A 27,770-nucleotide genomic window follows, 5' to 3' on the forward strand; every position below is an offset into this window, starting at 1 on the left:
TAGTATGTTTCCACTTTTTTTTTTTTAAAATAAATCTTTATTGTTCATATTATTACAAATGTTCATTTTTTCCCCTTCCATCAGGTTTCCACCTGATCCTCTGCCCTTTCCCCACCCCCCATTGTCCTCATCCATAGGTGCACAGTTTATGTTCAGTCTCTTCCCACACCCCCCTCTCCCCTTTTCCCCAAGAATCGTCAGTTCACTCCCTTTCCATACCTCTGATTCTATTATATTCACCAGTTAATATTGTTCATCAGATTTTTTTTTTTAATTCCCTTGGTTTTTAGATTCACTTGTTGATATTTACGTATTTGTTGTTCATAATTTTTATCTTTATTTTCTTTCTCTTCCAAAAGAACCCCCTTCCGCAATTCATATAATTCTGGTTTGGTGGTGATGAACTCCTTTAGCTTTTTTTTATTTGTGAAGCTCTTTGACTGGCCTTCGATTCTGAGTGATAGCTTTGCTGGGTAGAGTAATTTTGGCTGTAGGTTCTTGCTATTCATCACCTTGAATATTTCTTGCCATTCCCATCTGGCCTGCATGGTTTCTGTTGAGAAATCAGGTGACAATTGTATGGGTGCTCCTTTACAGGTAACTACCTGCTTTTCTCTTGCTGCTTTTAATATTCTCTTTTTGTGTTTTGCTCTTGGAATTTTATTATTTTTTTATTTTTTTAAAAATATATTTTATTGATTTTGTACAGAGAGGAAGGGAGACAGAAAGCTAGAAACATTGATGAGAGAGTCATCGATCAGCTGCCTCTTGCACACCCCCTACTGGGGATATGCCCGCAACCAAGGTACATGCCCTTGACCAGAATCGAACCCGGGTCCCTTCAGTCCCCAAGCTGACGCTCTATTCATTGAGCCAAACCGGTCTCGGCATGCTCTTGGAATTTTAATTATGATGTGTCTTGGTGTGGATTCCTTTTGTTTGGAGTTCTGTGTGCTTCCTGGACTTGTAAGTATAATTCTTTCACCAGGTGGGGGAAGTTTTCTGTCACTATTTTTTCCAATATGTTTTTGGTATCTTGCTCTCTCTCTCTTCTTCTGGGACTCCCATAATTCTGATATTGGTTCGCTTGAAGTTGTCACAGAGGTTTCTTACATAATCTTCAACTTTCTGGATTCTCTTGTCTTCTTGCTTCTGCGGAGGAGTGTCTTCTGACTCTTTATGTTCCAAATCTTTGACTTGATTCTTGCGGTCTTCCATTCTGTTTTTAGGACTCTGTATAATATTTTTTATTTCAGACAACGTATTCTTTATTTCTTGTGCATCTCTTATTATTTCTAGTTGATCCCTTTTCATATCCTCATAGGTCTCGTTTACTTTATTGGCCTTTTCTAGGAAATTCTTGAAAAACCTTATAAGCATGGTTTTGAACTCTATATACAGTCACTTTTTGTCCTCCATTTCTTTCATTTGTGATCTGTTTCCTTGTCTCGGCATTTTCAGAGCTTCCCTGAGTTGGTAGCCTTAAAAGTCTCTGTGTTCAGCTTGGACTTTCAGGGTGGAGCCTACAGCCTTGGCTTCCATCAGCCCCGCCCTATGAGGCTCCTGAGTCTCAGTGTTCCTCAGTGTCCTTCGGCACTCGCAAGCACCTCTGAGAGAAAGGTGCCCTTGAGTTTGGCCTGCTACCAAACAGTCTAGGCTCTCCCCAATGAGCCGGGAACTGGGGTTCAGTTCAGTTGGAAGTAGGGTTCAGAGCAGTCTAGAGCTTTTGTCTCCTTCCTGGTAGGGCAATCCAGTGGCACAGACAACTGTCCGTTCTCTGCGCGCAGTGTGTGCGCCTCCAGGACTTCCTTTTGTCGTTCCCCTGGGTTTCCGCCTTACAGCCCAGGCTCCCTCTGTATGAGCCTGGGTCCCCAGGGTCTGGCCTAGAACTGGGGTTCAGTGCAATCGGAACTGGGGCTCAGCACAGTCTGGAGCTTTTATCTTCTTCCCCCTAGGGAACACCAACCAGGCACTCAGCCTCCCCCTCCTCTCCAGCTCCGCCCTCTCCGCGCGCGCAACGTGTCTCCGTACCTTAGGCTTTTACAGCTCCTCTGATTTTCCTTCTGGTTTTCTCTTTTCTTCTCGTTGTAGAATTTCCAGTCAGTCGACTTTCCTGTAGTTCTGGGTAATGTCCATTTTGTATTTTATAATAGTTGTATTTTATTGAAATTGTTGTGTGAGGCAGCAGTTAGGTGTTTACCTATGCTGCCATCTTGGATTCTTCCACTTGCTTTTTTTTGTCAATTATGAAATCATTGCCCTAGATCAGTATCCTCCATTTTCCTCCATTTTGTTCTAAGAGTTTAAAATTTCAGGTCTTATGAAAATTTGAGTTGATTTTTTATATGGTTCAAGATAAGGGTCTAATTTCATTTTGCATGTGGATGTCCAGTTTTCCCAACACCATTTGTTGAAGAGACTATCCATGTGTATTTTTGGTATACTAGCCAAAGATTAGTTGACTGTGTATGTGTGGATTTATTCCTGGGCTCTATTCTATTCCATTGTCTATTTGTTTTCTTTATGCCAATATTATCCTGTTTTGATTAGTATAGCTTTATAATATATTGTGAAATTAGGAAAAGTGATTGCCTACAGTTTTTTCTTTTTAAAAATTGTTCTGATATTTGGCCTCTTTATGATTTCATATACATTTTATATACAATTTTTTTTCTGTAAATCAATGAAGCTTTTATAATAAACTTTAAAAGAATCAAGTAGGACTATATATATTAACATGGGTATATATTAAAAGTAAAATGTTTTTTTTATATACTTTAAAATGTAGTTTTTAAAATCAAGATATGTACCCAGCTTAAAAAAAATAAAAATAAAAACAAATTAAAAAAGCAGTAAACACAAGGGCTTCTGATGAAGAGCAATGCTCCTTACACCAGAGGCACTCATTTCTGACCACAGTTCTTCTGGTGGACACAAGTACTACATAGAAAATATGCTTTTGGTATATTATACCCTAAATCCAACCTTTTTCCCACTTCAACCAATACCCCCAGTCCAAACTACCAGCATCTTTTGCACAGACAACTAAAGAGGCCTCTTTCTTGGCCTGTCTTTCTGCTTCTGCACTTTCCCTACACGGTGCCTTCTTCACAAAGCAGCCAGAATGACTCTTTCAGATCTTACATTCCTTTGCTCCACCATCTTCCAATGCGCTTCCATCTCACTCAGAATAAAATCTAACATCTTTATCTTGGCCAATGAGGCCAATGAGGTCCTACTTGGTCTGGTCCTCATCTGTAATCCCCTCCTATGCACTCCTTATCGGTCATGCTGACCGCTGTGCTGGACCGTGCACATCCCAACATGCTCTTACCTCAAAGCCGGAGGAAGGGCTGTTTGCTTGTAATGCTCCTTCTCAAACTTGCTCTTACTTACTTTGTATCCCTTCTTAGAGAGGACTCTTTTTAGAACACTTTTAAAAATTGCAACTCCCTTCAGTTTCTAATCTCATGTTCTGCTTTATTTTTCTTCATAGCGCTTGTCACTATTTACAGTTTTTCTTTTACTCCATGCATTTAGGTTCTCCCCATCATGCTTCTCCACCATCCTTTAGGGCACATGTGTCAAACACAAGGCCCGCGGGCCAAATCCGTCCCGCCAGGCCTTGCAATGTGGCCCGCACCGCGCTGTCATCACTGCACTCCGCTGCGTTTCCATCACAATGACAGTTTATGACTGTTCAGTAAACCTTTCGGCCCGCGATTTAGGCTGGATTTTAGATTTTGGCCCCTTCTCTGATTGAGTTCGACACCCCTACTTTAGGGCAACTGTTTTTGCCGCATGGCTGCAGCTTAGTTGCAGGCAAATTGGTATTCCAGCTTAGAGGCAGGGAAAAGTAAGTGAGAGCTACTGTGAACACACATCACTTCAATCATGCTCCTCTGGCCACAACAGGGCTTGGGGGTGAGGGCAGTGCTTGCAAGTGCAGTGCTGCTGGGCAATGTGCTTGACTACAAATCTAGTACTAGACAAGGAAAGGACGTATTTGGTGAACCACTTGTTTTAGTCTTACACAGTTTTTTAAAAATTGAAAAATTTTCTGAAAATATGTAAAATATTTGAAATAAACTTCACAAGGTAAGGCCTTATATAATTATGATCTGATCAACATTACTCATCTTAGAGACAAGTACTATGCTGTGATCATATCTCTTGTGTTATTCAAAAAAGAATGTTCTTGCTATCAAGTTTTTTGCTCTACTTTTTAGTGTACTTAAATTTGGACTACGCCTTTTTTGTGTGTGTATGTTTATGTAGTTTCTAGTTGGCTTTTTTCATATATAAAACATTTTGCAAGTTCTCAGCCACAGTATCTAGGCTATGAAATCTTCGTGTCTCCCAGGGTTGCTCTCGCACAGTCCTTCATTCTTGTATTTCACCATCGACTTACGGTGCTAGTGGTTGGCTATATTACTGAGGAGTCTTGGAGTTTCTGTTTATTGGGCATAGATTCTTTTAAAAATTGCAGCTCTCTTCAGTTTCTAACCTATGTCTTTTTCCTTTTCTTTTTAACTTATTTCTCTCTTTTGCTGCACGTTAGTCTCAGGAGACGTTTTAAGAAAGACTATGAGTCTCTGTCCCATGTATTTACTATCACACTTGGTCTGTTCTAGATTCGGAACCATTTCCCTTCATAACTATGAAGACATTATTCCTTTCTCCTTGTTGCTGAGCAATCTGATGTCACTATAATTTGCCTAATTTAGAGGTTTCTTCTCTCTAGAAGCTTTAAAAATCTATGTAGTCGCAGTGTTGATACATTTTCCAAGCACCTTTTCCATGTATCCTACTTGACTTGGAAGGTTCTTAAAATATGTTTTCAGGTGTTCCTGCCTCAAAAACTTCACTTATATTATTCATTTAGTTTATTTTAAAGAATATTTTTTATTGATTTTAAAGAGAGGAAGGGAGAGGGAGAGAAAATTCAGTGATGGGAGAGTGAAATACTGATCAACTTCCTCCTGTGTACCCCATATGGGGATGGAACCTGCAACCTGGCATGTGCCTTGACTGGTTGGTAATAACCTGGCATCATTTTGGTGCACAGGTCAATATCCAACTGAACCATACTGGCCAGGGCCATTATATTATTTCCTGAATAATATTCTTGTGTCTGTTTTCCCTGTCTGTCTCACTGAAACTCTTAATCAGTTCAGACCTCTTGAACTGATTTTTTAAATATATATTTTATTGATTTTTTAGAGAGAGGAAGGAAGAGGAATAGTGTTAGAAACATGGATGAAAGAAAAACATCGACCAGCTGCCTCCTGCACACCTCCTACTGGGAATATGCCTGCAACCAAGGTACATGCCCTTGACGAGAATCGAACCTGGGACCTCTCAGTCCACAGGCCAATGCTCTATCCACTGAGCCAAACTGGTCAGGGTTTGAACTGATTCTTATCATTTCTATACTATTTTAAAATTACTTGTCTTTTTATTTGGCTCTCTAGGAAATTTTCATTATAACTTTCGGTCATTCTTCTTCATTTTAGTAGGAATGGTGTCCGCCAGGGGAAACTACATAATTAATTGTTAATCTGTCCATTGACCTGAATAGAATTTTGCTATATATTATATGATTTCTGTGTCAGAGGTTATAGATTTGCATTCCATGTCATCATTTCTATCTCAGTATTGAACAAAATCACATAAGACAGGATAAATATGCCCAATAAAAAAATAGCAAAACCTCTATAATATTCTTAAATATACAAATGCAAAAACCCTAATAAATTAACAAATCAAAAGTAGTTATTTATTCAAAGAATAATGTTATATGACCAAGTAAAGTTTATCTTGGAAATATAAAAGGACCTTGTCAATATATTTATTCTCACTTGTTCATCTGAGAAAAATTATATGAACATGTCAAGAGATGTTAAAAAACAACAACTTTTGTTAGCTTGGCCAGTGTGGCTCAGTGATTGACCGTAGTGGACATATGAACCAGGAGGTCATGATTCGATTCCTAGGCAGGGCACATGCCTGGGTTTCTGACTCCATCCCCAGTAAGGGGCAGTAAGGAGGCAGGTGACAGAGGATTTGCTCTCATCACTGATGTTTCTATCTCTCCCTCTCCCTTCCTAAAATCAATAAAAATATATGTAAAAAAACCCTTTATTAAATTTCACCTCTATTTCTGAATACAACTATAATAAATTTAGAATTGGAAAAATTAAAGGGAAAATATCCTTGGTATAATAATATAACACTTATATCAGTAAATAATATTAAATTTACTGGCCAAACATTAGGTTTTGTTAAGATGTTGAGCAAAAATGTCTACACTAACTACTATTATTGCATTTCTCTGGAATTGCTAGCTAATGCAGTCAAATAAAATATAAAGAAAATGGCAAATTATTTGTAGACAATATAACTATCCTAAAATTCTAATGAATTAACACAAACTATTTTTGAAATAAGACCAGTAAGTAAGGAGGCAAGTTACAAATCAGCCCACAGCACTTTCACTTATTTGACAAGCAATGATGAAAAACAAAAGAGGGCGCTCAGTGTTGCAGGGACACTGAGGAGGGGCCTCTCCTGCCGCAGTGGCTGCGGTCCATTATGACTCCCTCCCTGAGGGCCAGTTTTAGAGACCTCAAAGGTTCGGAAAGCATCCATATTCTTGAACCACGCACCTCCAATTCTAGGATACAAGGTAAGAAAATGGATAGAAGTGGAAAGATGAATGAAAAAACAAAACAAAACAAAAAGCCTCAGGAAACAGACCTCTCAGGAAAACAGCAAAAAAGGAAGCAATTTAAATGACAATCAGTAGGATACTCCTTACATCCAGACAACATGGCGCATTACGTAAGGGTTTAGAAAAATGCTTAAGGCTCTTTCACAGGAGGGAGCTCATGTTTCACAGCAACATGCAAAGAGCAGGATACAGATTGAAACGGTGGAAACTGTCTAGTCATATGTCTATAGGAGAACTCGAGTCTAAAATGGTATAAAATAAAATGTTTACAGGAGTCATTTTTTATTGTGGTTGATTTAACTTTTTTTTCTTCATTGTACTTTTAAAGTTCCTATTTTCCCTATAAACACAGTTCTACAAAAAAAAAAAAAATTCTAATAAAAGTCTAGACTCATTTGAAGTATTTTTCATATCTTCAGCAATAAGACAGCATTAAGTAGTGCCAAGAACATATTAGAGGAGGAATCAAAATATCTGGTGTCCCAACACTAATTGTGTCACCTTGAACAAATATCTCAGGAGCAGTTTACTCAACTGTAAAATGGGTGCCTAATCTACCTCACAATGCTGTTGTGAAGATCAAGTAAAATGTCTTGAAAAATGTAAAATGCTATAAAAATAGAAGATGCAATAATCAATATTATCACTTAAGAGTAGTTAAATATAAAACTGTTGCCACTGCCCTGGCCGAGCGGCCCTGCTGCTGGGTGTTGTCCAGGGCACTGGAGGGTCGCTGGACAGGCCAGGGCCATGCCAGGGGTGGGGCTCAGGGGCATGAAGGAGGCGGGCCATCTCACACCGATGTTTCTCTCTCCCTCCCCTTCTTTCTAAAAATAAAAAAAAAGTTAAAAACGGAAAATGTTGATTTGACCTTTTAACTGACTCTTGCAGTGTTATGTTCATGTAGTGAATACCTTTTATAATCATGTCCTATGATTTTGCTCAATGCTGAGTCAGAAATGGTGACATGAAATACAAATCTATAAACCTCTGGCCCAGAAATCATATAATAGCAAAATTCTAATGAGGCCAATGAACAAATTAAGCAATTAATTATGTAGTTTTCCCCATGGACACCAAAAGCTCCTATTTTCCCAAAATAATGCTCTGCCTTCTCTTTTCTTCAAATAGGCAGTCAAACTGCTTGAAATGCTCACACCCATCATTCGTATACTTGGGTTAAGCAACTGAAGGCTTGCCCTGGCCGATGTGGCTCAGTTGGTTGAGTGTCATCCTGTGCATGGAAAGGTTTGCTGGTTTGATTCCTGGTCAGGGCACATACAGGAGGCAACCAATCGATGTTTCTCTTTCTTTCTCTCTCCTTCCCCCTTTCTCTCCCTCTAAATTCAATACACACACACACACACACACACACACACGGATCACTTGTAATCTAACTTAAAAAAAAAGGCTTCTATTAAAATCCATGTGTATGTGTGTATTTGGAAATACAGTAAATTATTTTCTATTAATACCATATTAAAAACTGGTTATTAGATCCATTAGTTACTTATCTAGCAAGAAGGATAGAGTAAAGAACCCATTCTTTTCTAAATTTAAATATCTGTTAGGTCCTGGGGCTGAGAGTGTGAGGGACAGAGGGGAGGGAGGAAGAGGAGAGCGGGCTGAGATCCGGAGAGCTACCAGAGCAAGAAGCCTGGCTAAGACGACAGCAATGGTGGAGACAGACAATTAAAAGACCATCCTTGCCATCTTTACAACTTGTGTAGGGCTAAGTCTGACTCTAAGAAGTTATAGCAATACGTTTGCCAAAATAATAACTACATATTTAGTTCACTGATAAACTATACAGTTTATTTTCTATTGAATAATCCAGATATATATTTTGAAACAACTGCCATAGCACATAAATTCCCCCAATATGCATCTCCTTTACCTCTCTGTTATACTGATAAATAGTAAAATTCTCAGTTTTATCTTCTTCCCTCCACACCTCTCACATCTCACCGTGGTACTAAGGTAATTACAAAAGTCTGTTTAAATCCACCCACCTGTCTTTTGTTTTGCTGCCTAACTGGGTCTTTTCCAAGCAGGCAGAAACTCTCCAATCAGTCTGTTATCACAACCAGAATGTAAGAGATTAGTGGCCATGGGGAGAAGCAGAATCAGTTTACATCCTTTCAGGCTGGAGAATGATACACCTCACAGGCAAGAAATCTGAGGCTCCCTGACCTTAACTGAGAAAACCTGCAGTTAATAGTCACATTAAAGCTGGCTTTACATGCCAGACAGCTTTTGTTTCCTGTTGTTTTTACAACTGGAGTGTCCTTTGTGGTTATCAGAGTTATTTGCTGAAAGGCATATATTAACTTTTAAAAAATTTGATATATAATAAATTAGGTCTTACAGTTTAGGTATACCTGAGTTAAAATCTACTTTGTGTTCATGTTTTACAAAGCTAATAACATTACTTGTATTTAGCTGGTGCTAAATTTAGCAATTGTCATTAATTATGACAATGAATACACTGAAAACTCCTTTCTTAATTGAGGAATTAAATGCATTTTTCATTGTAATCTGTCAACCTAAATCAAGACTATAGAGATCCCACCAGGGCTATACTCTCACCCCTCCCTGAAAAAGGTCAATTGTTTCTGAAAGGAAAGAGAACAAACCCCGAAGCTGTAAATTTAGCAAGGAAAACAGGTCAAAAACCAGATGTGCAGAGCAGGGTGAACTGGCCCAGGTGATCAGGTCAGTAAGCAGAGGTTTCAAGGACAGCAAACTGAACTTGCCTTCTTTTTCATAATCAAACACTTAATGAAAACAAATCTAATAAACACCATGGGCCAAAAAGTGATCTTGTGAAGTGTGGTTAACTTTTAGTTAACATTCTAGGAAAGGAACCTGTATTAGTCAAACCCATTTCAGCTGCTTCAATGGAATTTACTGCGTGTTCACTAAAACGAGTCTTCAGACACCTGTTCTCTTTTAAAGAGAGTAATTTACAGGTGTGTGTGTGTAGTTAGTGAAATGAAATGTACAGGCCAACTATGGAGATGATGTTTAGAGAATGAAAATACAGTGAGTCTCTCTATAGTTGACATAGAAGAAAAGTTACAATGGCATTTTGGTATACTAAATATTGATATACTAAATACTGATCTATAAGGTACTGTTAGTATTATAAAAATAGAACTAATACTTGGAGGAAAAAAATCTCAAAAAGTCACATTTGCTACTTCTACAATAAGAGCAGGAATATCCATTACAGACAAGAGATTAGTCTCCCTTCAGTTTTGGCAAAGAGAGAACTATGGCAGTTTTCTAGAAGAAAAAAATTTGAAACACATGGAATGAATTTGCACAAGTTTGAAAAGGTGTCTTTGCTTATCCGGGGACTGTTGCACTAAAACAACTTTCTAAATTATGTTTAGATTTTCAAGATCTATGATACTGACAAGCCATCTCAAGGCTCTATTGGTTACATCATGTATTTTCTTAGTATTTACCAGTAAACTTTCATTTCTCTCCTCTTAAAAATATAGATGAAAAATTTAAGCAGATGATAATGACAAATTAATGTAAAAAACTGCTCTATTCATTATCCTATCTGCCTTTGGCATTATTAACTGTAAGGCCTCAAAGAAATATTTAAAAGTTAAAAGCTGTCTTCAAAAGAGACAATGAATTAGTGAACTATTATTCCTCACTAGGCAATTAACTAAAAATTTGAGCCTTATTAAGCCAATAATGGTTTGATAACCTTTTGAAAATTGTTTTAGTAATTTTTGTTAATCATTATATTAACAGCACATAGTTGTATAATTAGAGGGTCATAGTACTTAAAATGTATCCTTCTGGTTCCTTTTTTCCAGTCTCCTAAGATAACTGGTCTCCTCATAAAACACAGAAAAAAAAAAAAAAAAAAAAAAAAAAAAAAAAAAAAAAAAAAAAAAAAAAAAAAAAAAGGAAAAAAGTTACAAGATATAAATGCTATTTTCCCACATGATCAGACTTTAACTCTGAAGCCATAAAAAAGAAAAAGAAGAAAAAGAAAAAAAAATCTTATAAAATCCAAATAGTTTTTTAAGAGTGATTTTATAGTAAAAAGACCTATATGGCATTAAAAACATTCCTATATATAATTTAAAACTCTTTAAAAATTTGACAATAATATGTTCTATAAGCTTGTTTTTAAATTAAAAGATTGTAATTTACTTCAAAAAGGTAACAGCATTTTTTGTAACAAGCTTTTCTGTTTGGTGGTTGTGCTTATTAATCATTTTTCAGAGTTTTAAACTGTTCATTATCAGAAAAGATCCAACATTTAATATTGGAATTGAGGAGGACATTTGAATCTTTGCTTTCAGTAACCCTATAAATATTTTAGACTTACAGGATTTATTTAAAATAATTTAAATAAATTCAGTAAAGAACTTGTTTAGTAAAGACTACTATTATTTGTAAAAATAAGGATCATATTGATAAAAATAAAAATTTCTTAATATCAAGTAAACATTTACTGAGTAGTACTTGTCAGGCGCTGAGGTAGATGTTTTAATAAGATCCTCTGACTTAAATTTCCTCCATAAAAGTACCCAAAGTGATAACTCTAACCCTGTTCAGGTAAACACTTTTTTTTTTTAATGCCAGGTATGGCTTGTCATATTAGATGTGTGGGTATTTTTTTTTTTTTTGGGGGGGGGGTGGTGCTTTAAGGATTTTAAACAACTTGTCAAAATAGATGGTAGGAATCATCCTTAAGATAAAAACAAACATTATAGGGACACTGTTGATTTAATTAATGAAAACCACTTGTCTAAATACCTACACCAAGGAATCTGTATAATTCCGTTAACAAGATCCAGATGAAATATAACTTCTTTTTATTCCCCCCCTTTTTATGAAATATAACTTTCCTAATTATAATCAGTCTGAGAACTATTTTTTGCCCCAAAGCTGAAGGAGTCACTCGAAATACAGAACTAGCTTAAGTTTCTAAACACTAGAATTCCTTAAACAGCTGTTAACTGGGGTCATTGGACTGGCTGAAATCTGCTTCTTGCTTATTTCGTTAATGGTTCACTTCCAGGTCCTAAAAGGGCTGTAGCCTTTCTCCAAAGATAATGGTGGAGGCATTTATGTCTACCTTCTACATAGCCGGCTTTTCTGGATTTTCACTCTACATACAATGCAAATCTGAGTGAACTCACATCTGTCACCGATCGACCCAGTTCGTGAGCAATCTTTTCCCATCGACCTGGGGTCCCTCCTGGGAACTTAACCATACTTCTTGTCAGCTGGCTGAGGTCGTCTTCTGTCCATTCAGGTGCCTGCAAAACATTAAGGGGGAAAAAAAGACAATTTAAAGAATGTTTGCTAATACATTTAATAAACCTGCGAAACAAACTATTGGCAATATGCTTTCTGCAAAAACAATAATATTACAATGTATCTAATAGTTCAGATAGAGGTTTGAGTTGCAGGTTTAACATCAGAATGCAAAGCTCCAGTAGCCTTTTACATTTTCCTACGTATACCAAATATAAAAGTAGAAATATTGTGAAGTCAGGCTTTTGAAGAAATTTGGGGGAAAAAAGACAAGTCAGATCTGCATTAGTGAGAAATCATTCGCAAAGCCCATGAAATGCATTATGTCACTGCTGCTTAAAAAGCCTCATATAGTCACTACACTTAAAAGTTTTTTTTAAAAAACAAGGTTTTAATTGTTTTCTTTAAAGTATAAGCATAAATGAAAATGTCAACAAGAATGTAGAGTTCAAGAATCATAATTGAGACAAAGATCTATTTTGTTCATTCTAAGTAACAACTTTCTAAAAATCATGTATTTTCAAAAAGTGTAACTTATCAAATGTTACCATTTTATAAAATTTGGGAACAGAAATAAAATTAGAAATTCATGGGACCAACACCTAAACCATCAAGTCTGTGCAAAGCAACATTTCATTTTTGAGAAGGTAATCAGCTCCTAAAAGTCAATCAGATTATTATTTGAATAATAAAATACCTTGAAATATTACAGAAAATTTTTTTTTTTGCAAAAGCAAACATTCAAGGCACATTCTCTGCATTTTATTCAGCAAGACCACTTGGTCAAACCCAAAGCTGAGCAAAGCAAAAAAAAGACCCCCCCCCCAAAAAAATGATTATCATCTAATAAACAAACATGTTACAGTTATTTTGTGTTACATTTTAGCATTAAGCTATTCCCTACCAGGGTCAGCAACCACAATTCTCTAGGAGTCAGCAGCGAGATGGAGGAAGCCCACTTTATTTTTCTTTAATTAAAAAGGAGGAAGAAGCGAAAGAAGGAAACCTTTGAGACAAATACCTTTTCTAATCACCATTTCCGATAATGAACAGGCATACATCAGGGCGTTAGCATTACAGAACCATCAGCACAGAACCACCGTCAGAGGTGAGTGACCCCAGGGACTATCTCCACAGCTACAGCAAAGCTTCTCCCTGACACTAATCCTCCCTGTCATTCTCCCACAGCGTTCTAACCACACTGACATCCGCCTGCCTCACCGCGAGCTTAACGGGGCCCTTCCTGACTTTTACTGTCTCCCCCAATCAATGGCTCAAGCGTGCTCTTTTCACCAAGTCCAAATGGCAGCTTCACTCATAATCAAAGTGCACTGCCCTGTTAAAGGGCTTTCCCAAAGGCTCTCCCATTTGCATTCATTTGCAAAGCAAACTACTTTTATTCACTTTGTTCTGCTATCAAGAATGTTCCCTGAAGCAGATAAATTGGCATAAATACAACCTGCCACTTAAGAGTCAGTAAATAATAGCCAATAGTAGGGAGGATTTTATCAATCATTCTATTTGTATCCACTAAAAGCTGAAAGCCTCGAACATATTCATCAGTACAACCCGTAGATCCATGCACAAATTCACATAAGAAAGTAGCCTACATTGGGTATGGTTGAAATTTCTCTGATATTTAATGATATCAGAAATCTAATTTTCCGTATCAGGTCATTAAAATTTTACACTGAAGATTTTCTTTCTTTCTGCTTGTTTTTACTTTGTTTAGGGGGAAAAGTATATTTTTATTGCTATAAAATTGAAACTTTTAAATAACTGTACCAGTTGATTTCAGAAAAGCTAAATAGTTAAGAATTTAAACATAAGCTTATAGTATAAAGTCATACCAAAAAGAGCATTAGGTTGACACTGCAGAGATATAGTATTCAAACTATATAGTAATATCAATGCAATTACACACTAAATAAAATCACCTTATGTTTACTTCTAACTAATTATAACAAATATTTTTGGAGTAAACAAAATTGTCTAAAATGCCAATAATATATAGGTATTGTTTCCCATAGTAAACTAATTTGTTCAAATAATTTCTATTTTATGAGAATGGTTTTCCAAATATGCTGCATATATGAGCAATGGGCTTTACAAATTTTATTAAATTCCCTGTTAATAAGATGAGTCTAAAAGTACAGTTCCACGTTTTCTGGGAAGGAAAAGAATTAAATATTTGGGCTGATATCCTGAAAAATTATCAACTGCGAGAACAATCTTTCTTTTTAGTTTCGAAGTTATTTCATGGCTGTGATTTTTTATTAATTTTGAGAGAGATCAATACCGTGTTTCCCCGAAAATAAGACATCCTCCGAAAATAAGACCTAGTGCATGGAAAAATAAGACATACCCTGAAAATAAGACCTAGCGCATCTTTGGGAGCAAAAATTAATATAAGGCACTGCTTTATTTTCAGGGAAACAGGGTAGTAACTAGGACCATAATCTGAAACCTTTGAGAGAATACTTTCAGCAGATCATTGCTCTCTCCTTCAGCTGTAGGCACGCCGGGGCCTGCGCCATTCCTCAGCAATAGTTAGCTGTGTCTTTAGGCGACAGAGCCTCCTGTGCCCCAGCCGTTACGGCCGCTAGGAGGGTGGCCACGGTGTGGATGTATTCTTCTTGTTCCGATCTGGAGCCGACTGGAGCTGTGAAAGTCAAATGGATGCATAAGCATACGGCTTTGCCACGTAAAACCATGTGTGTCCATTATTACCAAGACACTGGGCCAAAAATTCATCTCTTTAGTAAAGTAATGGGAGACACCACATGGTGCGGGGACAGCTGTTGTGACTACAGGAGCATTCCAATTTTGCATCAGAAAAGCCCCACTCTGGGGATAAATCTCTATACTGAATACGACATAAAAAGTAAGTTTTCAAATTATTCAATATTTTTATATGATGATTCAAAAGTAAGAGCTGATATGAAATTTTAGATTGTATTCCCTAATAAAGTCCCTTTGGAATAGATTTTTGTCAGAAATCCAGCTATGTCAAAGATTTGGCGCCCTTGAAAATTCTTACTATGCTTGGGGGATAGGAGCTGGAGGCTGTAGCAGAAAACAGGTTATATTTTTAAAGTAATCTAAACACTTCCCCCCTCACAGCTTTAGAACATAAAATGTTAATTAAAATAAGGATCATGCAATTTACTTAACAATGAAAATTTATGACCAAATTAAAAAAAATTTAAATGTAATTACTTATTTTCATACTTGAATGACAAAAGGTCCATTTATAGCTAATAAGTAGATACTGAAACTCCCTAATGAACATAGTTTCTATTGAAATGACTTGTTAATAATTATTTATATAATTAAATAAGTTGCAATTTTGGACCCAGTAGTTTTTAATAGATTCAGTTCAACTCATAACTTCTGTGGATGAAAAAGGGGCCACATGATAAACCTGACAAGCTCAGGGGAGGCCTAATGATGGTCTTACAAACTCCAGACCTAAGGTAAGGACACAGAATGGTCTGAAAGTGAAACTTTCTAACTAAAACCAGTTCATAGCTGGTAGTCATGTCCTAGGTGGGTATTTTTCCCTAACAAAGATCAATCTTTACTTTAACTGAGCCTGTTATCTTGTTTGTTTTGTTTCGTTTTTTGTTTGCAATTAAGGTAACATATCCGATAACAGTAACCTTGGAATATCAAAGCAATTTCCTTTTTTCTGGACCCCTCAAAGCACAACCAAACCAGAGCAGAGATCATAAATGCCCTCATTGTTAGTATTATCATGCTAATTATTGACTGTTAACTATGTTATACCCACAAATGTTTTACCTTTTATCCAATCCCAGAGATACTTCCTCCATTTCCCCCCCTCCCCCCTGCTTTCAATGTATAAAATAAGGAGCATTTTCTCAATCAGCTGAGATTTTGCTTTCTGGCAATTGTCATCAGTTTGATGTAAATAAACTCATAATGTACAGGTTTGGATATTTCTTACATTGACACTTCCCAGATATGTTACCTAAGAAATAATATCCTTATATAACATTATCCAGTTAAAATATTAGATGTATATCTAATGATGTGGTTGATATATCTAGTAAGTGAATGATATGCTATCCTCTAATTCTATGTCCTATACTGACTTTGTGTTTTAGAATGTCAATTTGGCTTTTGGCTACACATTTTCCTTTCAAATTTCACTATATATGTAAAGAAAAGGTATATAAAAAAAAAAAAAAAAAAAAAAAGCCAGTAACAGAATTAAAAACAAATCACTTTAAATATCTTTTCACTCTTACGAAGAGAAACTCTTTGACGAAAGTTTGCAACTCATCCCAAACTATCGTTCTACTGTTGTGATCTTTTAGCACACTCAGTATTTCAAGTGTGTCCACAAGGTCTCCTCATCTATGATGAGCTGCCTTGCCAAAAAAAGAGATCCCACCTGGACCAGTGATTGTAAAGTGTGTTCTTTGGGGTGGCACTGCCACCATCTTAACTAGCTAGTTATTAATAACTAGAGGCTAGGTGCATGAAATTGGTGCATGAAGGGTGGGGGGTCCTCTCCGTCCAGTCTGCACCCTGTCCAATCTGGGACATCCTTCTCACAATAATCTAGGACCACTGGCTCCTAACTGCTCACCTGCCTGCCTGATTGTCCCTAACTGCCCCCCACCCCTGCTGGCCTGGTCATCCCCAACTGCCCTCCCTCCTCAACTGGCCAGGTCGCCCCTCACTAACCCCCCTGCTGGCCTAGTTTCCCCATGCAACCTGTTCAGTTGTCCATCCAGTTGCAATGGTCACTTAGCCTTTTATATGTATAGATCACATGTGTCAAACACAAGGCCCGCGGGCCAAATCCGGCCCGCCAGGCCTTGTAATGTGGCCCGCACCGCGCTGTCATCACTGCACTCCGCTGCGTTTCCATCACAATGACAGTTTATGACTGTTCAGTAAACCTTTCGGCCCGCGATTTAGGCTGGATTTTAGATTTTGGCCCCTTCTCTGATTGAGTTCGACACCCCTAGTATAGATAGAAAGAAAGCAAAGGACATGATCATCTGGGCAACTTCAGCAGGAAGCAGGAACTTCATGCTTCCCAGAAAACCCCTGATCCACTCTTTGCAGGTCACTGGGGAAAGGATTCCAACGAAGGGGAAGATGGCACATGTGCAGTGAAGTCAGGGTTACACTGGGAAGATGCTTGCCTGTCAGTCTAGCCTGGGAAACCATGGACTGGTGAGAGGGGTGGAGCCACTGCAAGCAGGTGAAATCCTGAAAGATTCATTGGTTAAGCTTCTCGTTAAAATCCCCAAAGAAACTTTTGCTCTTTTGCTCCTTCTGCTTCACTCCTGCTTCCCAGCACTTGAGAAGCAGAAGCAGCAAAAGAGGCCACAATGGTGAGGGATTATACATTTATTCGATCATCCGCACACCAATTCATTTCTGATTATATTTCTGATTTACAATAATTCATTTCTGATTTATTATATTTGGGCATCCTCTTTTTTTCTTGATGAGTCTGGCTAAAGGTTTATCAATTTTGTTTATCTTTTCAAAGTACCAGCTCTTTATTTCATTCATCTTTTCTATTTTATTAGACTATTTTGTTTCTGCTGTAATCTTTATTTCCTCTTCCTACTTGTTTGTCACTTTTCTAGTTCCTTTAGATCAGTGTTTCCCACACTTTTGACATATGTGTACCCCTTCTATAATTTTCGTAACACTGAGTACCCCTTGTACTCATGAGAACGTAGAATTAGGCACAGCTAAGCACGGTGCAGTGCATATCCCCACCAAACTCCGGTGCAACACGTACCCCCACCAAACTCTTCCCGTACCCCTGGGGGAACACACACCATTATTTGGGAAATACTGCTTTAGATGAAAGTTTAGATTGCTTACTTGAGACTTTCCTTGTTTCTTGAAGTAGTCCTGTATTGCTATAATGTTCTAAAAAAATATCAAATCTAGTCCTAGCTGGTTTGGCTCAGTGGATAGAGCATCGGCCTATGGGCTGAGGAAGGGTCCAGGTTCGATTCCGGTCATGGGCATGTACCTTGGTTGCAGGCACATCCCCAGTGAATCAATATTTCTCTCTTATTGATGTTTCTAACTCTATCCCTCTCCCTTCCTTTCTGTAAAAAGTCAAAATATATTAAAAAAAAATCAAATCCATCTGGTCAACTATCATTTAAGGCTACTGTTTCCTTACTGATTTTCTGTCTGGACAATCTATTCACTGATGTCAACAGGGTGTTAAAGTACCCTACTATGACTGCATTATGTCGATCAATATTTGCTTCATATACTTAGGTGTTCCTATGTCTGGGAGTATAGATGTTTATGAGCTTTATGTCCTCTTGTTGGATTGGTCCCTTTATAATTACGATGCCCTTCTTTATCTTGATACAAAAGTAACAACAATCTATTTTGCTTGATATAAGTATTGCTAACCTACCTTCTTTTTGTCTCCATTCACATGTAACATCTTTTTCCATCCTTTTACTTTCAGACTGTATGTTGTCTTTCAATGTGAAACGCACCTCTTGTAGCACATGTACATCGCGTGTGCACGCGTGCTCGCGCGCGCTCTCTCTCTCTCTCTCTCTCTCTCTCTCTCTCTCTCTCTCTCTCTCTCTCTCTCTCTCTCTCTCTCTCTCTCTCCTTTAAATTTTAATTGAGTTCAGGGGTAGAGAGAGATGGACACATCAAGGATGAAAGAGAAGCATTGATCAGCTGCTGGGGATTGAGCCCACAACCCAGGCATGTGCCCTAAGAATCGAACTGTGGGGTAAAATGAAACCTGTAGGACTTCCTCCTCCCTTTTAAAATAGTTGATACGGCTCAATATAAATTAAGCAGAGTTTTTAATGATTGAAATACATTATACAGCCGAAACCGGTTTGGCTCAGTGGATAGAGCCTCGGCTTGCGGACTGAAGGGTCCCAGGTTCGATTCCGGTCAAGGTCATGTACCTTGGTTTGAGGCCACATCCCCGATAGGGGGTGTGCAAAAGGCAGCTGATCGATGTTTCTCTCTCATTGATATTTCTAACTCTCTATCCCTCTCTCTTCCTCTCTGTAAAAAATCAATAAAATATATTTAAAAAAAAAGAGACCCATTATACAAGTCATATTTATCCCCACTGGTTTGCCTTTTAACATCCCAATTTGGCCTACTCTTAAACTTGGGAAGAATGAATAGTGTCTCATAGTCGATTATCTCACCTTCACACTGTTGGCCTCATTAAGGGCTCCCTGGCCAATATTGTTACAATTACTGTTGACTTCATCCAATCAGCAACTGGAGAATATTTTGCAATTATATATTTGGTGAATATCTTTTGTTCAGTGCCCATTTCAGCAGCCTCTTGATTGCAATCTGCCCTCTCCTCCAAAGAGACATGATAAACTTTTACCCAGCTACCATAGGGTACCTCCACAACCTGTCATCACATACAATTTTTTAGTGTAAGATCTTTTATTATTTTTTAAAATGTAATTTGCTTTTGTAAGCCTTTTATCTTGCTTTAAAAAAATATTTTGTTGATTTCAGAGAGGAAAAGAGAGGGAGAAAGAGATAGACACATCAATGATGAAAGAGAATCATTGATCAACTGCCTCCTACACACCCCCACTGAGGGGTCAAGCCCAGAACTGGGGCATGTCCCCTGACTGGGAATCAAACCATGACCTCCTGGTTCATAGATGGATGCTCAACCACTGAGTTCTACTAGCCGGGCTGTGATCTGCTTTATTCACATTAAAAAAAAAAAAAAATCATTTATTGACTTAAGAGACAGAAGAAAAACATTGATTTGTTGTTCCACTTATTTTATACATTCATTGATTGGTTCTTGTATGTACCCTGACTGGGGATCACACCTGCAACCTTGGCACATCAGGACAATAGTATAACCACCTGAGCTACTGGGCCAGGGCAAGAACAAGATCTTAACTATATCCTGCTTTCTTCAGGAACATAGGTATGATATTACATAATGGCACCTTCCGCTGAGGAGATTCACTTGATACTTGTTCAGGCTATATAATACAATGGAGCTAATGAAAAGAGCATGCACCACTGATTCAACATAGTGTAAGGCCCTGCCTCTCACCTTGGTTGAAGTCCTGAAAATTATGTGGTAAACTGAAGGCCATTCTACATATGACATTGTCAAGAAACAGCTACTATGTCTCTCAACACCTACAACTTCTTTTAGGTTATTTTTGGGTTCTAGAGGGAACATATTTTTCATTTATAAATTGTACTTAAATCTATATTTTATGCTCTTACTTGTAAACTCTTCTCTTGGAACGGGCACCTTCTAACAAAAGCCTCTAGAACCCGTCCACATTGCAAAACAAAACAAACAAAACAAAAACAACAAAAAAACCCTAAACCAAATCCGAAAACACCCCCCCCCCCCCCCAAAAAAAAAGACTCCTTCACTGTAATGGTCATGACAACTTTCTCTAAGTGTCAAAATACCAGTTGTGCATAAATAATGATTTTAAAATAGTAAAACTGCAAATATGTATTTGCTCTTTGCTAAAATTAAATTTTAAGGAAACTTTTAAAAATGATAGGAAAAGCCACACACTAGGAGCAATTATTCACAATGCACATCAGAAAAGTGATTCGTATCACAATCTGTTTATCCATTCTTCTACTGATGGACATGTGGGTAGCTGCCAGCTCTTGGTTCTAGTGTACATAAATACAGCTGTTACAGGCATTTGTTTATAACTGCCTTAGTGATCATGTGTTTTAATTTCTTTTGGATAAATATCTAAATATCTCCTGGTGGAATTGCTGGAGTTCTCCTGTTTTGTTTTTCCCCCCGCTGGGGTCATGCTTGTCTCCCAATTTTGGAGGCCTCTTTGTTTCTATGTGATATGTACATGTGCTATGACTCCCAGTCTTGGCAGGGTGGCCTTATGTACAATAGTATGTCCTTGGTCACCTGATAGTGGTGTTCCAGGAATGTCCCCTGCGTATGTTATGTGGGCTCTTCGTTGTAACTGACTCTTGATTGCTACTGGCCCGTTTGTGTGTTGGGTCGACCCTCAGGCTGGCTGACCTCGACCACAATGTATGAGCTGCTGTGCAGGTGCTGACCACATGAAGCAGAATTCGCCTCAGCAGGATCTAGTTTTGCCAAGATCTCCCTTTGGATCTGACACCTGTGAAGCCACTAGATCCTGCTCTGACGCCTGAAGCTGAGCACTATGCGTATTGGTTCTGGAGCCTCTTGGCAGGGACTCTGGTGCAGGCCAATGCCAGATCCTGCTGTGAAGGGCACTGGCCCCTCTTTGGAGTTGTAAAGTGATCCACAGTCCGGGGCTGCCTCTGCTGGACCTGGGTGTGCACGACAGGGACCAAGCTATGTACCAAGGCCAGCTCTTACCAGCACCAGGCCCAGGGGCAGGCTAGCAAAAGTCCCAAAGGCACCCTGAGATCTGCCTCTGCCTGCTGGCTGCTGACAGGCTGTCACTGAGAGCCTTCGGCAGGACTTGGTTTGGAGGAGGCAGGTTTGCAGTGAGTCACCAGGTAGGGGTGAGTGGTGCTTGCCAGACTGATACAGGCTCAAACCTAATCCAGTGCTGGGTCTGAGGCCACTCAGCAAATGGCCCAGGTATACCAACTCTAGCTGCCCCCACTGGTTGCCCTGACTTTTGTATTTGGGTGGGGTCTCAGGAGTTGTCAGGGGGAAGCAAGTATAGTTTACCAGGCTAAAAGGAACCAAGACCTGGCTGCACAAAGGGAGGGCTCTGCACCATTCAGGCATGTGAGGGAAATATGGTTGCCTGTCCTCCTGGCCATTAAAATTATTTATTTATTTATTAATATATTTTATTTACAGAGAGAGAGAGAGAGAGGGACAGAGAGCTAGAAACATCGATGAGCGAGAAACATTGACCAGCTGCCTCCTGCACACGCCCCCCGACTAGGGATGTACCCACAACCAATGTACATGCCCTTGATCGGAATCGAACCTGGGACCCTTCAGTCCGCAGACAGACGCTCTACCACTGAGCCAAACCGGTTTCAGCTAAAATTATTTAAAAAAAAAAATTAATTTTAGAGAGAGGAAGGAAGAGGGGTGGGAGAGAAATAAATTGGATTTGTTGTTCTATTTATGTATTCATTGGTTGATTCTTGTATGTGCCCTGACCTGTGATCAAACCTGCAACCTTGGCAATCTTGGTGTACTGGGATGACACTTTAAGCAACTGAGCTACTCAGCAAGGCCCCTCTGTCCATTTTTAAATGAGATTTTTTTCCTGTTGAGTTTTATGAGTTCTTTTAGATATTATCCCCTTATGAGATATATGATTTGCAATCAATTTTCCAGTTTTCTTATTGTAAATGGCTTTTTGTTTCATATTATTGTGGTATGAAAAGGTGGTTGATATGATTTGAATCTTCTTAAATTTATTAAGACTTACGTTGTGGCCTTTATGACCTATCTTAATGGCCATATGCTCAAGCCTCCAAGATGGTCCCACATGATTCTCATTTCCTAGTATTAACACCCTGTGCAGTCCCCTTCCACAGTGACTAGAGCTGACCTGTTTAATCTGCAGGATATTGTGAAAAACAGCGTGACATTCAAGGATCAGTTATAAAAGATAGAAACTTCTGCCTTGTTCTCTTTTGGATTATGTTCCTTGGAGAAAGCCAACTGTCAAGTTGTGCGGGCATTCAAGGATCCCAGCAGATAAGCAGTGATAGTAAGGCTAGTGTCTCCCTCAAGTTAAGGGTCATTCTTACTGTCTAGTAAGTGAAGATAATGTCTCCCTCTGGAGAAGAGGGCAGCCATGCTTACTAGTCTGTTATAAAAGACTTGAATTTGCTAAGTTCAGCATTCCTCCTTCTGTGACATACATAACTCATTGATTATGTAGGTCAACTGACCCTCTTGGTATTGTTCTGTGGGAATTGGACAAGGGACCCAAAATAAAAAAGCTACTGCAATTGCTAGAGTAATAAAATGTCCTTGGTCTCTGATCTTGGAGTCTTGTGTCTTCTAACAGCATGCATAAAATGTGGCAGGCTAACTTATTTGCTTGCAAGTAAAATCTCCAACTCTTTATAGCTTTTGACAGCTTTGGCGACAAGAATGGAATTCTGACAGGAATATGACTTTCTGAAAGAGGAAGGACGAAGGCTTACAGGGATTCGAGGGAAGTCCACGTGAACCTGTGGTGAACATATTGGCCAAATTATATAATCAATTAGGTAGTGAATGGCCCTTCCTTTTATTGCCTATTAATGAGGATGAACTCTAGAGGAGTTTGCACACTACATAGCAGGACTACACCACTCAGCCTTTTCTGTAGTCTATCTTGCCGACCTCAAGTCTATTTGGAAATGACAATAAAAGGTTCCTGAGGTTTTGGAAGTGGGCCTTAGCTGCTTTCATTCTTTCAGAGAGATCTCCCAGGGTTGGTGATGCTCAAAATGTAGATCTCTTACTGAGTAAAGTTAGATGTCTACCAAAGAGACATTTTCATGTCTCAGTGTACATTTTTATTTACAGACTTACTAGAGGCCTGCTGCACATAATTCATGCACTGGGGGGCAGGGTCTTTCAGCCTGGCCTGTGCCCTCTCACGGTCCATGAGCCCCATGATCAATCGCCCCAAAAAGGTAGGTCCTTGCCCGCCCAGCCAGGGCTCTGTGATGGATCCTGGGCCTTTCTCTTTGGGGTGTTTGATCTCGGCTCTGCGATGGATCTATGGATCTGCTGCGCTCCCCCCCCCCCCCCCCCCCCCCCCCCCCCCGGCAGAAGGAGGCCCTGCCCATCTGCTGCAGCCCACCAGTCAGTGGCCTGGGCCTCCCTCTGCAGGGCAATCATGGGGCGATGGCCGGGTCCCTGAACAATGGGTGTCATAGCGTGGTTGTCTGTATAGTTGTTCCGCTATTCGGTCATTCAGCTGTTCCGTTGATTTGCATATTATGCTTTTATTATTATAGACAGCTCTTAAGTTATATGTGACCTCAAGGAAACAAATATTCTATCTTCAGGTAGAAAATTTACTGTATTATCATACTTGAGGAAAAATTACTAAAACCATAAGAAATTGAAGGAATTAAAAAAAATCATATGGGCCAAATGAAAAATGTGCAGTTATTATTTCCATTCTATTCAACCAGGCACCCAGTATTAGCCAAAGGTCATATTATTCAACAGATGACAATTTTAGTTTAGTAACTAGTATCATATACAATATGTACACTGGAATCTAATTAGCTTTCATCAAGTATGAAATGCAACATATTTAGTAGTTATATTCTCTTGGAACAACCTCATTTCAATAGTTTACTTTTAAGCAATGATATTAAATAAGATTTTAGAATTACAAGGGATCACAGAGATAATTTACTTCAACACTCTTCTTTTATGATAGAAGAAACTGAACCCTACAGAAGTTGAAAAAACTCCTTCAGGTTCACTGGGCAGTAAGTGGCAGACTCAGCTTAAGACCGGAGGCCTTTTGATGCACTGAATTTGTAGACTTGGGTAGTATTCACATCTAACACTATGAAATTGTCCAACCCATGAATATGAGATGCTTTTCCATATATTTATGTCTTCTTTATTTCTGCAATGATTTATAGTTCTTAGTGTACCTCATTCATTTTTATAATGAAGCTTAAAGTCACTTTGAGCTCAAAGGTACTAACTTTGTCTAGTTAGTACCACTTGCTTACTGGAGGTCACAGTCTCTTCCCTATCCTCATGTCTGCCCTGGGGTTACATAAACTTTAGCATGCTATATACTTCTTTTGCATTAGGTTATATCTATATTGATACATATCATTCTAATTCATTCATTTTAACTGTTATGTAATATAGTATTCACTATCTGTTAGTTCCTAGGACTGTCATAAGATATTATCACAAATTGGAATATTTTGTTGTTGCTGTTGAGATATAAGATATATGATATATTTATTTTTGAGAGTGAAACATTGATCAGTTGCCTCCTATACGCATCCTGACTGGGGATCAAACCTGTAACCTAGATATGTGCCCTGACTGGGAATCAAACCCATAACTTTTTGGTGTATGGCAAGATGCTTCAATCAACAGAATTGCCGGTTAGGGGCAGTTCATTTTCACTCTCTTGATAATGTCCTTTGGTACACAAATGTTTTTAATTTCTATGTAGTCCATTTTATCTATGTAGTCTATTTTTTTGGTGTAATAACCAAGAAATCTTTGCCAAATCTAATGTCATGCATCTTTCCCCCTATATTTTCTTCCTAGCATTTTATAGTTTTGGCTCTTACATTTATGTCTGTGATCTATCTTGAATTAATTTTTGTATATGGGTACTCCACATTGGGTGGTTATAATATACTAGAGGCCCGGTGCATGAAATTCATGCACAGGGGTGGGGGTGGGGGGGGTCTCCTCAGCCCAGCCTGTGCTCTCTCCAATCCGGGACCCCTTGGGGGATGTCCGACTGCTGATTTAATCATCCCTCTCACAATCCTGGACTGCTGGCTCCTAATTGCTCACCTGCCTGCCTGCCTGGTCACCCCTAACTGCACCCTCTTCCTCCCATTGGCCTGATTGCCCCTCACTGTCCCTCCAACCTGTCTGCCTGATCCCCCCAACTGCCCCATTCCTGCTGGCCTGGTCACTCCTAACTGCCCCCCCCCCCCAGCCTAGTTGCCCCTCACTGCCCCCCCACCAGCCTAACTACCCCAAATGCCCCCCCCCCCCCGTCATCCCTTATGGACCCCTGCTGGCCTGGCCACCCCACGCAACCTGCTGTTTATTTTTTTTTAATTTATTTTTTTTAATTTATTTTTTTAATTTATTTTTTTAAATATATATTTTATTGATTTTTTTACAGAGAGGAAGGGAGAGAGATAGAGAGCTAGAAACATCGATGGGAGAGAAACATCGACCAGCTGCCTCTTGCACACCCCCTACCGGGAATGTGCCCACAACCAACGTACATGCCCTTGACCGGAATCGAACCTGGGACCTTTTAGTCCGCAGACCGATGCTCTACCACTGAGCCAAACTGGTTTCAGCCAACCTGCTGTTTAGTCATTTGGTCATCCCTCACTAACTGCCCTGCTGGCCTGGTCTTAGGCAGCCATCTTGTGAGGGCAAGAGGGTTAAGTTGCATATTACCTCTTTATTATATAGGATAATCTATCCATTTATTTCCCTATTGATGGACATTTAGATGGTTTCCAATGTTTCACTATTACAATGCTCTAATGAACATCTTTTTTTTTTTTAATATATTTTATTGATTTTGTACAGAGAGGAAGGGAGAGAGATAGAGAGTTAGAAACATCGATGAGAGAGAGTCATCGATCAGCTGCCTCTTGCACACCCCCCACTGGGGATATGCCCGCAACCAAGGTACATGCCCTTGACCGGAATCGAACCCGGGACCCTTCAGTCCCCAAGCCGACGCTCTATCCATTGAGCCAAACCGGTCTCGGCTCTAATGAACATCTTTTAAATGACTCTTTACCTATATGTGTTTGTGTTTCTCTAGTGTATATATGTAGAAGTGGAATTTCTGATAAGAAAATATGGGCATCTTCAACTTTACAATTGAATATCGCCAAATTGTTCTCCAAAGTAATCGCATTAAGTAACTTTCCCATCTACTGCAATGGGGAATTCCTACTTTTCCTCATTGTTGTCAATACCTAAAGTTTAGCTTTGTTAGATTATTAGTTTATTATTACCAAACAACCAACTGCAAATATAAGCATATACAAAACAACAGGCACTTATTTATGGCATGAGTCTGTGTGACACTCAGAGATGGCTGATTTATGTAGAGTTTGGCTGGGGTAGAAATTTAAGGCCAAAAAAAGAAAATAACTTTCTTAAGGTCTCAGAGCAAATGAGTATTTATGAACTAGGTCTCCAGATAATGTTGAATGGAAGGAAAATGAGGATTATTTTCATGTTCATGATTTTTAAAGGAATGCTCCAAGTATTTTACTAATAAATATACAGAGGTTTGACATATCAGCAGTTGGGTATAATAGAAGTTTTTTTATGGTGTAATTAAAAAAGAGCTAAGATTAATAAATTGAAACATATCAACAAAGGTGGAACTAATATAATAAATCCTCATGTACCCATCACTCAGCTTCAAGAATACATGATCAACCTTGTTTCATGGATTTACCATCCACTTTGCCTCTCCTGTATTATCGAATGCATATCTAAGATTTTAGAAAACAATTTTTGATAATCCAGTATCTAACTTGTTTTTGAGAAGATTGTAATATCTACACTCATATGCATCACTGATCTGTACTTTTCCTTTTCCATAATACACATTAATTTTAAAAATAAGATTTATATTAGCATCATAAAATTTGAGTTTCCCCTCTCTACATATATTAGAAAGATTTACGGAAGATAGAGGTTATCTGGTCCTTGAAGGTGTGATTATTGTAATACATATATTATTTGCCATCTGTAAAATTTGGTTATATTATTAGATGCATAAATATTAGGGTGAGGATTCTTATTTTTCTATGATTTTACTTTCAATCTTACAGTGACTTTGTGTTTTAGATTTCTCACTGTTGGCTACATTTTATATTAGTTTTTTTATTTTGAAAGGTCTATTTCCATTTATTATAATTACTGAAATATTTGGATTTGTTCTTTATCTTAATTTATGCTTTTAATTTACCATGTGCTTTTATTCTATTTCTTTTCCTACATTCTTTTGATCAAGTTTTCTTACTCTTTTTC

At 38.5% G+C, this 27,770-nt stretch overlaps 1 protein-coding gene across 1 annotated transcript in view; it reads right to left on the reverse strand.

Annotated features, from left to right (window-relative positions):
• DNAJC1 (DnaJ heat shock protein family (Hsp40) member C1) overlaps window positions 1-27,770 on the reverse strand; it is a 213,886-nt gene that overhangs the window by 20,399 nt on the left and 165,717 nt on the right. The window contains exon 9 of the mRNA XM_036459795.2: window positions 11,911-12,030. Coding sequence (XP_036315688.1) covers window positions 11,911-12,030 — 120 coding nt within the window. The remainder of the gene's footprint in view (window positions 1-11,910; window positions 12,031-27,770) is intronic.

The sequence above is a fragment of the Pipistrellus kuhlii genome, unplaced genomic scaffold, assembly GCF_014108245.1.
Source record: "Pipistrellus kuhlii isolate mPipKuh1 unplaced genomic scaffold, mPipKuh1.p scaffold_m20_p_1, whole genome shotgun sequence".
NCBI lineage: Eukaryota > Metazoa > Chordata > Mammalia > Chiroptera > Vespertilionidae > Pipistrellus > Pipistrellus kuhlii.